Below are 13,914 nucleotides of genomic sequence, written 5' to 3'. Positions count from 1 at the left end.
TGATACCTGTTGTGACAAGTTATATTCAAGTCTATTAATATCCTAAACTTAAGAAAAAAAAACATTATGCCTGCACTAAAAGCAGTCTGACCGCTCTGCAACCATGCTGTCAGTAATTCAGGCAACAGATGGGAATCAAATTTGAACATCTGGGCAGCTAAGACAGTTATAACTGCCAGCTTTTTCCAAAGAACCAAATAAATTGCTGTCAGTTGATATCTTTGCCAACTGGAATCGGTATTAGCAACTACTTTAACTTTTTATAAACTTTGTAATGTAAGTTTTGTTATTCCTATCTGGATTTTCCTGACAATTAAATACTTAATGTGAATGCTATACTAAGCGATCCTGGCACAATGGTTTACATTCTTAATTCAAAGATGAAAATTCCCAATACATACTGAGGGGGGAGGAAGGGAGAAATAAAAATTTACCATGTAATAAAGATGAGCTGCTGTTCTGGGGTCTGCAGGAGGATAAGGTGGCGGATATGGAGGCTGATAAGCGTCGTAAGGATGTCTGTAGTAGTAGTAAGGGTTCTGGGGTGGACCAAAGGCATCCTGAGGAGTCTGAGGCAGGGATGGACGCTGCAGGTCTTGTTGCACATTTGGCATGACTGACTGACTGACGGTGGTAGAAGGGGCTGTGGAAGCTGGAGCACCCGACAGCTGTCCAGATGCTGGCTGCTTATCAGGACTTGTCTGATCATATCTTGTTGTCAGCTGCACCGAATCTGCCTCTTGGGGACCCACAGGTTGGGGATGGTTACTCAGCACCTGGTTCTCATGCTGCTGTGATGCCTGCACTGCTTTAGTCCCTGCGGCCACCTGGTAGTTTGAAGGAACTGAGGACTGCCCAGAAGATGCTGGTTGCTGCATCTGAGCTGCTTGCATTTGTGGTTGAGATGGCAATGCTCCCTGTACAGCTCTGTCTGATACAGCTTGATGCTGTACATCTTTTGTCACCTGTTGATAGAAATGTTGTTTGTCATGCATCTCAGGATGCATCTGACCAGCACTACTACCAGCTGACTGTTGAGGATATACTGGACCACCAGAAAGCGACTGATTATGCACCTGCACAGAATTACTTGCACTGCTTTTCTCCAACGTCCGTGACACTGTGAAGTCGAGCACTCCAGCAACTTCTTCTTTGCTATTTGAATGATTTGCAGAATTATTAGCCTGTATTACAGAATTAACAGGGGGGATTAGTGGACTTGCACCAGCAATATTTGTCCCAGGTGAAATGGATGAGCTAGACCCCGGCTTGCTAGCAAATTCAGGAATAAACCCTTCCATATTAACATTCTTTTGCCCTTCTGGAGCCAAATTAAGTGGAGTTTTCATAAGCAAATTTGCCGGCTGATTAGAAGCAGTATCAGAGGAATTAACAGGGCTTTGTAATACATTATGTTTTAACAGATTAGTATTTGGAAGTGCATTAACTAACAGAGATCCAACTTGCATGACAGGTAATGGCACGTTTTCGCCAGAAATGATCCCACCAGCATGTGAAGTCTGAGGACCCATCGCAGGCTTGTCCCCAACCCCAGAGTCCTTCATTGGCTGATTGTTTTCATTGCTGCTTAGCTGATTAGACAGAGAAATAGAAAAATTAATTGGCTGAGCCAAGTTATAACTTTGATTAGGCTGAGCAATCAGGATAGGTTGATTCTGCAAAGACTCTGTAGGTGGAGAAGACAACAAACTTGCATAACCAGAACTTGCCTGAGACTGAAGTGCCTCCTCTTCTCCCATTTTGGGAGGATTCTCAAGATTCTCAGAAGGTATATGTCTATCTTGGGAAAGCTGAACAGCAATAGTCCCTGGTTTACTTGGCTGCTGATTAGACAGGCCTTCTTCTGGTGGCTGAATGACTTCTACAGTTTGTTTGGCAGGTACATACACTGCAGGAGCAGCAGGAGCTAGAAGAACATTTCCCCCAAAATTAGGTAACTCATTATGAGCCCACAAAGTTGTTGCTGGGCTATCACACTTTTTAACTGCTCCCTGAGCTCTTGTTGAGGACCTTCTCTCGGATATTGATTGTATGTTTTCCGTAACAGGTCCCGAGTGCAACATATTTCCAGCTTCACCAGTGACTGCAAGAGGCAGTGGGTGTACCTGAGGCATGAAAATAGTTTCCAGGTTATCTGGTGGCTGTTCAAGATTGCCTGGGGATGCAGCCGGCACAGCTGTATTCTTCTTGATATTCTTTTGGTTTGAGTGGTTCTCTCTTAATTCAACCACCATCTTTGCTTGGTCAATCTCCGCAGGTTTTATACCAACTCCATGGGACCTCACGGGTTCAAAAGAACTATTTGCACTTGTCTGAAATACTCCTGTGGGCTTAGGAGGACTTGGAGTTGGAGGCTGGGATAGATTACCATGGTAGCTCTTGCCCAGGTTTAGCTCACTTGAATCACCTCCCAACGGAGAAGAGTCAATCTGTTTAAAGAAGCCAGCAGAAGATTCTTCATCAGGCTTCCCACTTTCTTGCTGAATAAACGTACCGACTTGCTCTTGAGGTCTTGCTGAGCTTGAAGCGCTCCTATGGCTAATGTTGCTATAGTTTGAAGATACACTATCTGGTCGGACAGGATGAGGTAACGAATCGGGTGCCTCCAAATTTGGTCCTCCTTCAGTATGGCTCACAACAGCATTCTTTGGAAGCATCTGACCTGGAAAGGAACCGTATCTGTACAGATCAGGACCAGCACCAGGGGATGAAGCATTTTGTGGTTCACTTGGCAGCACTTCTTGATTCTGAATGCACTCCAGGTTCTCAACGTTTTCATACTGTGAGCCACCATTCCCAGATGGGTCACCTATACATGCCTTGTCATCACTAACAAACATAGAGTGCTTAGCGGCCTGCGTCTCCTGCTGACTTACAATTTTAGAAAAGTACTGGGCATCCATTCCTTTTTGCACCATCTCACTGGCTGAACCTGTACCAATCTGCGCCTGAGAGAGAACATTAGTTGCAACCCGCTGAGGATGCATTGGCTGGTGATACAAGGATGCCGAATGTGGCTGACAAGCATCAAACTCCGTTTTCTCAACTACGTAATTTTTTTCAGATGAAAGTATTTCTTCATTTTCTGCCTCATCCCCTTTGAAAAACATGGAAAGAGTTCCTGAATCTCGATCTGCGGGAACAGGTCTATTCGATGTTTCAGGCATATCTGGAGACTGGTTTTGGGGGTTATTTTCCTGAGCTGTGGGAATGACAAAACTGGAATCTTGCAATGGTGGCTGTGGGCAAAATTGTTCCTGGTATGGTTGACTTAACCAAGTGTTAGTCATTTCTGTATTCTGCCTAAACACATTTCCAGGCTGGATGCTATTCATGTGATGACTGCTATTTGCAGAGCCATTTTTCCCATTCTTTTCACAACCAATGGATAAAGGCGCTTGCGTGGTATTTTGTGGAATACCTTGGTGTACAGGAACTTGTTGTAAATTTGCCTGTAGAGGAGGATGAGAAGTACTAACAGAGGACTGAGAAACGTTATGAACGTCAATCTGAGAAGACGGCTCAGGGTAGGGCACAAAATTTCGAACTGGAGACTGCAGGTTACTTTGAACAGGCCTCCACTGAGACATAGGCTGCTGAGGAGGTGGAGGGAAGAGTGCCGTTGCATTGGGTCCTGAAGGAACATCATTTGGGTCTCTACCAACATCTTGTCTACCTCCAGGTTTGTTTGATGCAGACACCATTCCAGGATGCACACTGAAAGAATTTTCAACTGCCGCTCCTGTATTATAATGTAATGGTACTGCAGGCCCACAGAGTCCAAGATCTGCATTTGGATGCGCTTCTGTGGTACTATTTATAATATATCCTGGGGACAGTGAAGGAATTGGAACGTTAGAAAACGTACTGGTATTTATTCCTGGTTGAGATACAGGAGCTGATAAAGACGTATGCAGTCCATGAGGATTGTCCCCTGCATGTGATGGTGAAGTATGGATAATGGCTGGCTGCGGAAACACTGCTGGGGAAGAACTTTGCATAACCAATGCATTGCCCTTGGATGGATTATCTAAAGGGGAACCCTGTGGAGTTTGTCTGCCAAATGCAAAAGGGTCTGTCACAGGCTGCACTGGAGCAGCTGTTGCATTTGCTCGTTTACTGAGTGAGCTGTTTCTCCAGTACATGTTCCGAGCAATGCCTGCAGGAGGTGGAGCTGCAGCTCCTGCTGGAACAGTCTGTGGAGGCTGCTGCATGATGGCCTTCTAGCAGGGTCAGATGCTAGTCGACAAACTAGTAGTGGATGCAGTAGAGAGATTCCTTCTCCCAACCTGTTAAGGCAAAACAGATGACAAGTCAGTTTCCTTTCTCACAATACATGCAGCACTTAATTTTTAGTTTAGAAACAAAATTACTCTAATAATTTGAAGTGGAAAATCTCTTTTCTCCAGAATGTATAAAAAACTTATACATAACATTGTATTTCTAAATCCAAATCCAGTATTAATGAAGCTTAATGCTGTGTGGTAACAATGCACATTATTTAACAACCGTATTAACAAATAGCTCTGAGTAATTAAACCCAGTTCAGTCTTGCACAAATGTTAAAATCTCAGACCATTAAAGCACTGATGGAATTATACTGATATATTTCCCCAAAATTGTTTTAAGCAGAAGCATGCATCATAGACAAGGCACAGCAGCAGTCAGCCCGCAACAGAACCTGCAAACACTATGGCAAGTTCAATCTAATTGTAAGGAGTTGACAAATTACTACGTAACTAATTCTACTAGAGAAGATCTTCAGTTCTGTTGCGCTGCTGCTCAGTGTGAATGGACCTTTTTACAGGTAAGATGAGAAGCACCTCAAAAAAGAATTCATGAGATCTTATTCCCCTGAACAGAACACAGTCCATTTTTGTTTTAATAAAGAAAACATTGTGTAGGACATTAGTGTTATTTGTTTTGAGAAAGGCAACTGGGTTTTCATCACAAATTTTCTCTCCTCTAGATGAATGCTGCACAATAGTAAAACTGCATTTGAGAATATAAAAGATAATCAACTGCCCCTATCTTTCAATTAATCATTTTTCTCACTTTAACACTAGTGGGACTTTGGCACAGTATCAGAGTTATAGCTGTATTTCAGGGTGGAAGTGACAGGCACAGAAGTATTCCAACTCTGCCAGCAAGAACTCCAAACACAGGAATACACAGGAAGTTCAGTAAATTAATCAGGAACACTTATTTTTTCAATTTTATCACCCCTTAACAATCTGGGGAGAAGGGAAGCTGGCAAAACTGGAGTTCTTCAGTACTTGCCCAGTTCAGCTCTGTGAAGCTTTACCAACAACGTGATAGTCTTGGTTTCTAGTAATACACAACAAACATCATTTATATAATGCAAAGTTAAATGCCCACAGAAATTGTTTCATACCAGATGCAATTCTGTTTATAAAAGACAGACAAAAGCTGTGCAATTTGTAAGGTGGTTTTTTTGTTGTTTGTGTTTTGTGTAGGTTGGGGTTTTTTTCAAGATTCAGCATCTTGTCAGTAAGAGTAACAAAATGGGAAGCCAGAAGTTTCAGATGTTTGTAATCAAGCCAAAATTTTAATAGCTATACAGAAATTCAAATGAGAAACACTTCTGATTTCTGGTTAGCAAAAATACATATTGAGTGACCACTGTGTGACTACATGTACTTCATAAAGATTTAGAACTAAAAAATTCCAATTGACTGGTATGACAGCATGAACTACACAGACTTTATCAGACATCAGTACAACTTACCCTAGGGAAAAATCCTGTCTACTCATCACTGCAGAACTCAACAGTCCTACGTTTAGAGGGCCTGAGGTACCAGCCAACAGAGACACCGCCTCTCAACTTCTCCCCCGTATTCATTTATTTCACAGCCATATCTTAAGCTAAGGCTTTGTAAATTTGTTAAAATTTGTGTTTTGTTAAAATGTGAAAGAAAACCAGAAACTGAATTCAATAGAACAGCATTAAATAGAAAGCCTCCTTAGTTTCATGCATTACTTGCGTTTGTCTTCAACATTCTTTTTAAAACTCAAGTTGCTGTTGAACTTCTATCAAGGAATGCTTACAAAAAGGTTTCAGTGCTTCATAATCTTTTCTCCTACTACAACACCGAGGTGAAAGTTTTCTAGCCAGCCATGCTTACTGCCAGCCATGTCACCAGGAAACCCTGCCTAAAACACCCACCTCAGTTCCAACATGCTTAGGAAATCTCAGGCTGTTCTGGACATCCCCATTTACTGTTCATCATGTTCTTTACTGTATTAACCTAACTGTAAAAACCCCTCTCTCCCCTCCAAATAAACTAGTAGGTTTAGGCAACATACTGCTAAGTGGGGAGGAAAAGAAGCTAATTAAAAAGTCTGCCAAGACAGTTACCTCCTGGAAAGTGTTGATACCTACCCAATAGTTCTGTTCTTAATAGAAAAGTTGTTTCTGAAATACAGTTGAGTACAAAAGCCAACTCTTTTCACAACTTAAATATGCACCTCCAAATTTCTAATGTGGCCTTCACGCCTTACAGTGTCTTATCAGATGTACGCAGAGAAAAAAAAATCCCAGAACTTTAACACATTTTTGTAACTACAAGTAATTAGCTAATTAAAATAAGCATAGAGTTGTACTCTGAAGCACTGGCTTGCCATTCCCATAGCAGGATCTCTAATGTTGCACTACAGAAGTTCAATAGGAGGGTATCAGATCCCTTACAGAAGGAAAGTTAATATTAACAGACTGGACACAGTAGTAAAAGCATGCACGATTTGAAGAAGTAAGTACAAATAAAATGAACATGCCCATATCAGGTCATTTAAACAGAAGATATCAACTCTGTGATACCAACCCTCCCTGCCCCCAATCCAGTGTTAACAGAAATGCTGATTTCAAGAAATTTATAAATGATAAATAACTATGTAAGTTAACAACAATCCATCCCTACTTATCTAGCCTAGAAATTCTTAACTTTCAACAGGTTTATTAACAGATAATGCAGAGCAGCCTGCTAAACATTAGTCACCAGAAATAACAATTGCAGAAGGTGTTTCCAGACATGCCAAGAAAATGTTACCAAAGAGGGAAAGAAAAGATTAAAAGTACCCTCTAGACAAAGCCATCAATAAATTTCACCTGATGAGCTCTACAGCCATGATTAGTTTTAAACTCCCCTGTGAAAATTTATCTGCACGAAGGAATAATTTATTTTGGGGAAAATAATTTAATCCTATCTCCAAGGGACATAAACTATATAAATTACGCTTAAACAAGAAAAAGTATGCCCACAAAGCAGGTTACAGAGTACTAATGTTAATTCTCATGTATGCCTATATATACACACACGTTGGCACACACATGTGCGCATACCGAAGACTAAATAACATGTTCACATACACAGATTCTGAACAATGAGAACAAAGTGAATAAAAAAAACCCTGCTGCAATCCCAAAGACAAGAATAGCTAGCAAATGAGATTTGCAGCTTTGGAAAAAAAAAAAAAAATCAGTATCTGGGACACCAGTTTTTCAGATTTTTTTTATGTCGACAGTTGCACACCTGCACACATGTGGATGACACTCAGGTTGAACACATTCTACATTTTTAGTACTCTTGATAGCTTCCTACTGGCCTTCTCATAAATGGCAACCACAGTTACAAATGTTATTCAGTAAAAATACAGTTGTAGGACATGGGGGAATGACTTTAAACTGAAAGAGGGTAGATTTAGATTAGATATCAGGACAAAATTCTCCACCATGAGGGTGCTGAGGTGCTGGCACAGGCTGCCCAGAGCAGCTGGGGATGCCCCATCCCTGGAAGTGCTCCAGGCCAGGTTGGACGGGGCTGGGAGCAACCTGGTCTAGTGGCAGGTGACCCTGCTCGTGGGAGGGGGGTGGAACTGGGTGATCTTTAAGGTCCCTTCTGACCCAAACAGTTCCATGATTCTATGGCTCTATGAAAAGAGCTCTTTAGGAAATCAAAAGCACAGAGCTTAACATGATTCACAGACAGAAGCAGCACAAAACATTTCCATTTGTTTTGTAAAGGAGACTGCCTACCAGTCCATTACACCAGCAGGTCCCAACACTTCCAGGCAACTGCACTACTGAGTCAGCAGCAGTTGCTACTCCAGTAAAGCACAGACCTATGACACTTGTCAACTCGAAAAAAACCTGAGTTGCGACAAGTATTGTGTCTTGTCAAAAGAAATACACGATAACGAGTGCCAGGTAATAATGATGACTGTAGGATCCCTCTTTCCCCCACCCCATGAAATATTATTCGTGCACCTGTCCCACCGTGGCACCCGAGGCAACCCAGAACGACCCAAATCCCAAACCCTGCCCGAATTCTGCAGGGAAAGCCGCCTGGGCAGCAGTGCCCGGTGCCTGCCGCAGCCCCTCACCGCCGCGCCCCTCCTTGCGGCACCACCACCTGGCCCAACCGGGGCCAGGGGCCGAGCCCCGGGGCCGCCAGCGACCCACCGCCTCCCTGCGCTGCGGCAGGCGGCCCCGGGAGCCGCCGCCCGGAGACCCACCCGCACTGAAGTACGGCGGCACGGGGCAGCCCCCGCCGCACCGAGGGGAGCGCCGGCCGCCGCCAGCCCCGGGGCCCGCACCTCAGGCCCTGCGCTCCTCACGCAGCCCGGCCGGGATTCCCAGCCCTCCGGGCTGCCGCAGGCCCCTTCCCTCAGCCGCCCCTCACGCTGCGGCGGCGCCCGGTCCTGCCCCGTGGTACCTGGCAGCTCCCCGCCGACGGAGACCCCTCAGCAGCGGGCGGCGCCGCCCCCCTTCACGGCCGCAGCACCAGCCCCCTCCGCCGCCATCTTGGAACATCCGCCTCAGTTCCGCCGCCGCCGACGTGTCATGCCGCGTCGCGCGATGACGCCACAGAGCGCGCGGGGCCCGGCGCCGCGCGCTTGTTTGTGTTTCTCTCCGGCCTGCTCGGCCCGCCCTCCCGCGTTCCTTAAAGGGAAAAGGGGGCGGCAGGAGTGTCGGAGGGGAAAAAAAAAAAACAAACCAAAAACAAACCAGCAGCAGGCAGCCCTAGGGGCGGGAGCGGTGTCGATAGCGCCCGCCCCGTGGCGACATGCTCTGGGTGTCACGGGTTCGAGGCCCGGCTGGGGTGGCTGCGGGGGCGGCCGCGGGGGCGGCCGGTCTTCGTGCCTCCCGCGTTGGGCGCTGCGGTGCCGGTTGTCCGCTCGGCGTGGCGGGTGGGGCTGTGCTGCCAAGCCTCTGTCCGCCGCAGGCCTCGCTCCTGGCCGGTCGGGGTTTGACGGAGCGCGGCGCTGTGGGGGTCCCGGGCACAGCGGGGTGCGGCCCTGCCGGCCCCCGCCACCGTTTCCGAGCGCCAGGGTTTCCCGGGGCGGGTGCAGTGACGCAGGAGGCCGCCAGGGCGGGACAGAGCTCCGCGGGGCACGGCCCGGGCACTGGCTGCGGCGCCGGCCCCGGCCCCGGCCTGTCACGGGGGAGCTGCGGGCGGGGGGACGGCGGGGAGCTGGGTCAGCGCCCTGCTCCGGGCCGCTCAGCCTGAGAACGAGGAAAACCGGGTTTTTTTGAAGGAAGAGGCAAAATGAAAGAAACTGTTAGTAGTTGCAAAGCGAGATCTCTGTCTCGCAGGTCCATGGGGGCTTAATTTGTGAGAGGCTGTGGACCGTGTGAGGGGACACGAACTGTACTGGGGGCTGTCAGCCATGTCAGGGGACAAGAACCGTGTGAGGGGACATGAACCGCATGGGGGACTGTTATCCATGTCAGGGGACAAGAACCGTGTGAGGAGCTGTTAGCTGTGAGAAGGGACATGAACCACATGGGGGGCAGTTAGCCATGTGAGGGGACAAGAACCGTGTCAGTGGCCGTTAGCTGTGAGAGGGGACATGAACTGCTTGGGGGGCTGTCAGCCATGTGAGGCGACATGAACTGTGTGAGGGGCTGTTAGCCGTGTGAGGGGACAAGAACCACGTGAGCGCTCGGAAGGCTGGCATACAAGCATCCAAAAGCTGCAGCATGGCAGACGGCTCGGTTCATCCCTGCTGCACACAGCTGTCCCTGGGATGCATTAACTTAGAGGCCCTATAAACGCACTTCAGAGAAGCATATGTTTGGTGGTCTGTTGTGTTTGGGTTTTTTTTAAGACGAGATCATAGCATGATTTCAAATAGTTATGTGCTAGTCTAAAGATTTTACTCCACTCTGCTGTGTGTTGGGGCTATTTCACACAAACACGGAGCTTTTAAGGGGTGAGTCGCTGTTCAAACCAAAGAACGATGTCTCATTTACAGGTGGTGGCCACTGTGCCAATATTGTCATACTCTGCACCTAACAACAAACCTTGGAGAGGAAAATACAAATGACCTACCAAACGTCTTAATCAAGGGTTATTATCAGCACAAGAGCTGTTTCTGCAAACTGGATCATTAAAGCAGGGCGATATCCTCAAAGGCCAGTCCAAGCAGGGGAAGCAGCACTTTGATGCTGGTGTGGGAACCAGAGGCAGCGCTGTGATTTTTACAGTGCCTTTCATCTCCCTCTTTTGTAGGAACATTCTTATAAATCATCTTGTCAAATACAATTTCCCTACACTGGCATGGATCGCAGATATAAGCCCTGGTCCTCCCTTGGTATTTCCCCCAACAGGTGTAATCTGAGGAAACATGACTTTAATTAGCTTGATTGACTTTTAAAAAATATGCATGTATTCTGTAAATATCATCAACAGCTTACATCTGTATAGCTATATATTTATATTACATATCTAACCCTCTTATACACCTATACACATACATACACAACATAAACATTGATGATGGAATCTCACCTTTGCTGTTCTGATAAGTATGTGATTATAAAGAATTGCTACATTAAAATATTAAATTCCTTTTTACCCTGAAGCTTTCTAACAGATTTGCCATACTCAGCAAGTGCAGCCAGTTCTGGACTTGAGAGTGACCAGTTACAAATAAAAAAGCTGGCAGGATGAGGACAGCATGTGTCTTTCTCCCCTGCTTCATCAGCTTACATGGTGTACAACACATGATACTGATCTTTTCCCATTAAATTCTGAAAATTTCTTCAGCCTTCAGGTTGCAGGCAACCATAAACACGTCCCTGTCCTAGGAGCTCGCTATTAAAGGGATCATTCTCTGAGTTTAGAAACAAGGAAAATGGCTAAAGGAGAGCTTCCCTTATGAGTATTGGTATTCTGTATCAGGCTAGCCAACTCGAACAAGCTGAGCTTTATTTATTTACTCATTTAGTTGCTGTGATTAGTCAAACTATCCCAGCCACATTAACCCATGTGTAATTGGAGACAGGCTACACCTTAGATGAATTTGGCTTCTTTTGTACATTCTTAAGGGGGTGATTGGAGCTGCAGCAAGAATTTGGCAATCAGGGTTCCAGCAGCTGTTAGCAACTTTCTGAGCAAACACCAACAGCCTGGAGGTAAAAGCAATACAGAGTAGCAGTTTCTAAATGTCCCATCTAATTGAGCAGGAATAATGAAAACAAAGAAGAAAAAAAACCAAGCCCTCCAGCATGTAAACAAATAGTTCAGGTGCACCAATTCCTCATTGCATCAACATACTTGCCATCAGAATAGCTGGGTGCTAATCTTGTTTTAGGCAAACATTTCTGAACCCTTCCCTTGGTGTGGGATGTAATTTAAGTGCTTCTCAGCCTTTTTCACCTGGAGTGCTAAAACAACCATGCTTACCATGACCCATTGGTTCCTCAGCATCTTCTGTTGACACTAGAGCTTGAAATCCAGCTGCCAGCACCTTTACCAACCCGAGGTAAAGATGAGCTTGTGGTTGGGCCACGCAGGTTGGCTGGAGGGGACTGGAGGAAGGCAGATCCTTCAGAGAGTTGGTGGGAAAGCCCAAGTGCAGAAGGAGGGTTTGAAACTGGGGCCATGTCTTGTTTCTCATTTAACTTTGCCTCAATCCCAGCTGGGGATCTGTGACCCTATGATCATCTCGTGTACTTGCCCAGGAAAGCAGGAGTGAGGGACTGGCAGGAGTTCATGCGTCACCAGATGTCTTCATAAATGTAAGAGACATTGGGGGCTAAACGCTTAAAAACTAAACTGTGTGGCCTTACTCCTCTGCTGCTTAGGAAACCTTTTCCGACTTGTAGTTTGAATCACCTTTTGGCCAGTTTATTAGTATCTATTCATGTGCCAACGCTGACCTTGTTGTGCCTCTTTCTCTGGTATTTAGCCCCCTCTTTCCTCATTCTGGCTCTCTGACCCATCCTTATGGGAATTTACGTGCCTTGTAGCCCCTCACTTTTTAAATGAGCTGCGTGTATTTTGTTGCCTTTTGCAATGTTGTTTTGCACATCCATATAACTTCCTTTTCTTAATCCATTCCAGGCCAAATTCCTGGTTTGACCATGAGGGACTGGAGTGTTGCACAGTAGACCAGGTGTGAGAGAACCTTACTAATGCCTCCCATTGGCATGAGCATCTCCCGGTCTCACTGGCAGCATGGGGCCATGCGGTGCTTGCAGCCAGCCATGGGCACGGGTGCTGGGATGTGTACGTGTGGGAGACGCCTGGGAGCATGGGCTGCGTGGGAACATGGCTGGATGTTCCCAGACGTGATTCATGGACAGCACATGTGCGAATCGCGGTGAAGGCAGACATACTTCATCTAGCGTATCCCAGATGGGATGCAGCAAGACACAACTTGGGGGGAAGAGCACGTCTCAGGAAGCCCATCTCCAGGGTGTCCCTTGGGGTAACGAGATCCTCGCTGGTGAACCGCATTTTGCAGGGGAAAGAGGGATTTGTCCTCAGCTAAAATACACCTTTCTGCAGAGTCTGCAGGGAGTGCACACTGGCACATCGGCTCCCTAACCTCTGAAGGTGCTGCATTTCGCTGCTGCTGGGTGGCATGTAAAATGCAACTGCTGCAGCACCAGCTTCTGGCCAGCTGTACAGCCCGTCTGGCAGCCCCGAATCCGTCTGGGGCTGGATACTGGGTACATGTACACACATGCCCACTCCCTCCCTAGCTACAGAGTGGAAAATACCAGCATTCCATGAGTTACCAGGCTTATCTGATTTGGGAGGAGGTCCACAGCTTGGCTATTTATATCCAGTTATTTGGGGACTTTGCAGCTGCATTTGGACTATAGAGTCCCTGTGGGGAAGAAAGAATTAAATTCAATTACCTTTCAAAATCTTGAGAGCAGCAAAGACAGCACACATTTCTGTACAGTGTCTGTGCCTGGAGTGGCATTAGTGAAACTTCCCTTGGGTGCTGCTGCCCTTTGGTGGTGTAGTCAGATGGCTCCCCAGTTCCTATCCGCGCAAGCCACCACATCTGAGAGCCCAGCCATACGCTCAGCGCTGCGTGTGAAGTAGGAAGCTCCATACATAACTCATAAAAACACCACTTGTAGAGGGCTGTTTCCATAGGCACCATGGAATTAAAAGCACATGGCCTTTTTTTACCCTTGGCCGTCCCATCAGGCAGAGAATGCTCCTAAAAAAACCATCAGAAAGCAAAGTTTTAAAGTGACAGAATACAGTACTTCGAACATGCGTGAGTGACACTCTTTAAAAAACTTTTCCACTTTTAGGTCCTGACCGAACGGCAGAGGCCCGAGAAGACATCAGAGCATCCACAGCACAGGTAAAGGGCTACCTGGGCAAAGGCCACCCTGGCCGAAAGCCTCGGAGAGCCCCTCCTACCTTGCTCAATCCAGACGTCTCAATTTGGTGAGAGTTTTGCACAAGTTAAGGAGAAAGTTTCATTGTCCAAAGCTCTGCTCTGAGCTTTAACACAGAGAACAAGATGTTAGGGAAGTGTCGAGGCAGCCCTGCAGTACTGAGACAGCAGGTATCAAGCCCAGATTTCAACCATTCTGTAACAAAAACACTGAAGTTCCAG

General features: G+C 46.4%; 1 protein-coding gene across 8 annotated transcripts in view; it reads right to left on the bottom strand.

Moving 5' to 3' along the window:
- SEC16A (SEC16 homolog A, endoplasmic reticulum export factor) overlaps positions 1 to 9,014 on the bottom strand; it is a 31,624-nt gene extending 22,610 nt beyond the window's left edge. For 2 of the 8 annotated variants that reach the window (XM_055719836.1, XM_055719837.1), the window contains exons 1-2: positions 8,754 to 9,013; positions 435 to 4,310 (exon numbers count right to left, since the gene is read on the bottom strand). In XM_055719836.1, the coding sequence (XP_055575811.1) occupies positions 435 to 4,235 (3,801 nt within the window). In that variant the 5' untranslated portion in view covers positions 4,236 to 4,310; positions 8,754 to 9,013. Of the gene's footprint in view, positions 1 to 434; positions 4,311 to 8,753 lie in introns of all 8 variants that reach the window. The other 6 variants (XM_055719841.1, XM_055719843.1, XM_055719839.1 and 3 more) reach the window with 6 other exon arrangements.
- Positions 9,015 to 13,914: the final 4,900 nt, after the last annotated feature.

The sequence above is a fragment of the Falco cherrug genome, chromosome 9, assembly GCF_023634085.1.
Source record: "Falco cherrug isolate bFalChe1 chromosome 9, bFalChe1.pri, whole genome shotgun sequence".
Classification (NCBI taxonomy): Eukaryota; Metazoa; Chordata; class Aves; order Falconiformes; family Falconidae; genus Falco; species Falco cherrug.
The sequence above is the reverse complement of the archived record's forward strand: the minus strand, read 5'-3'. Positions and strand labels throughout refer to the sequence as shown.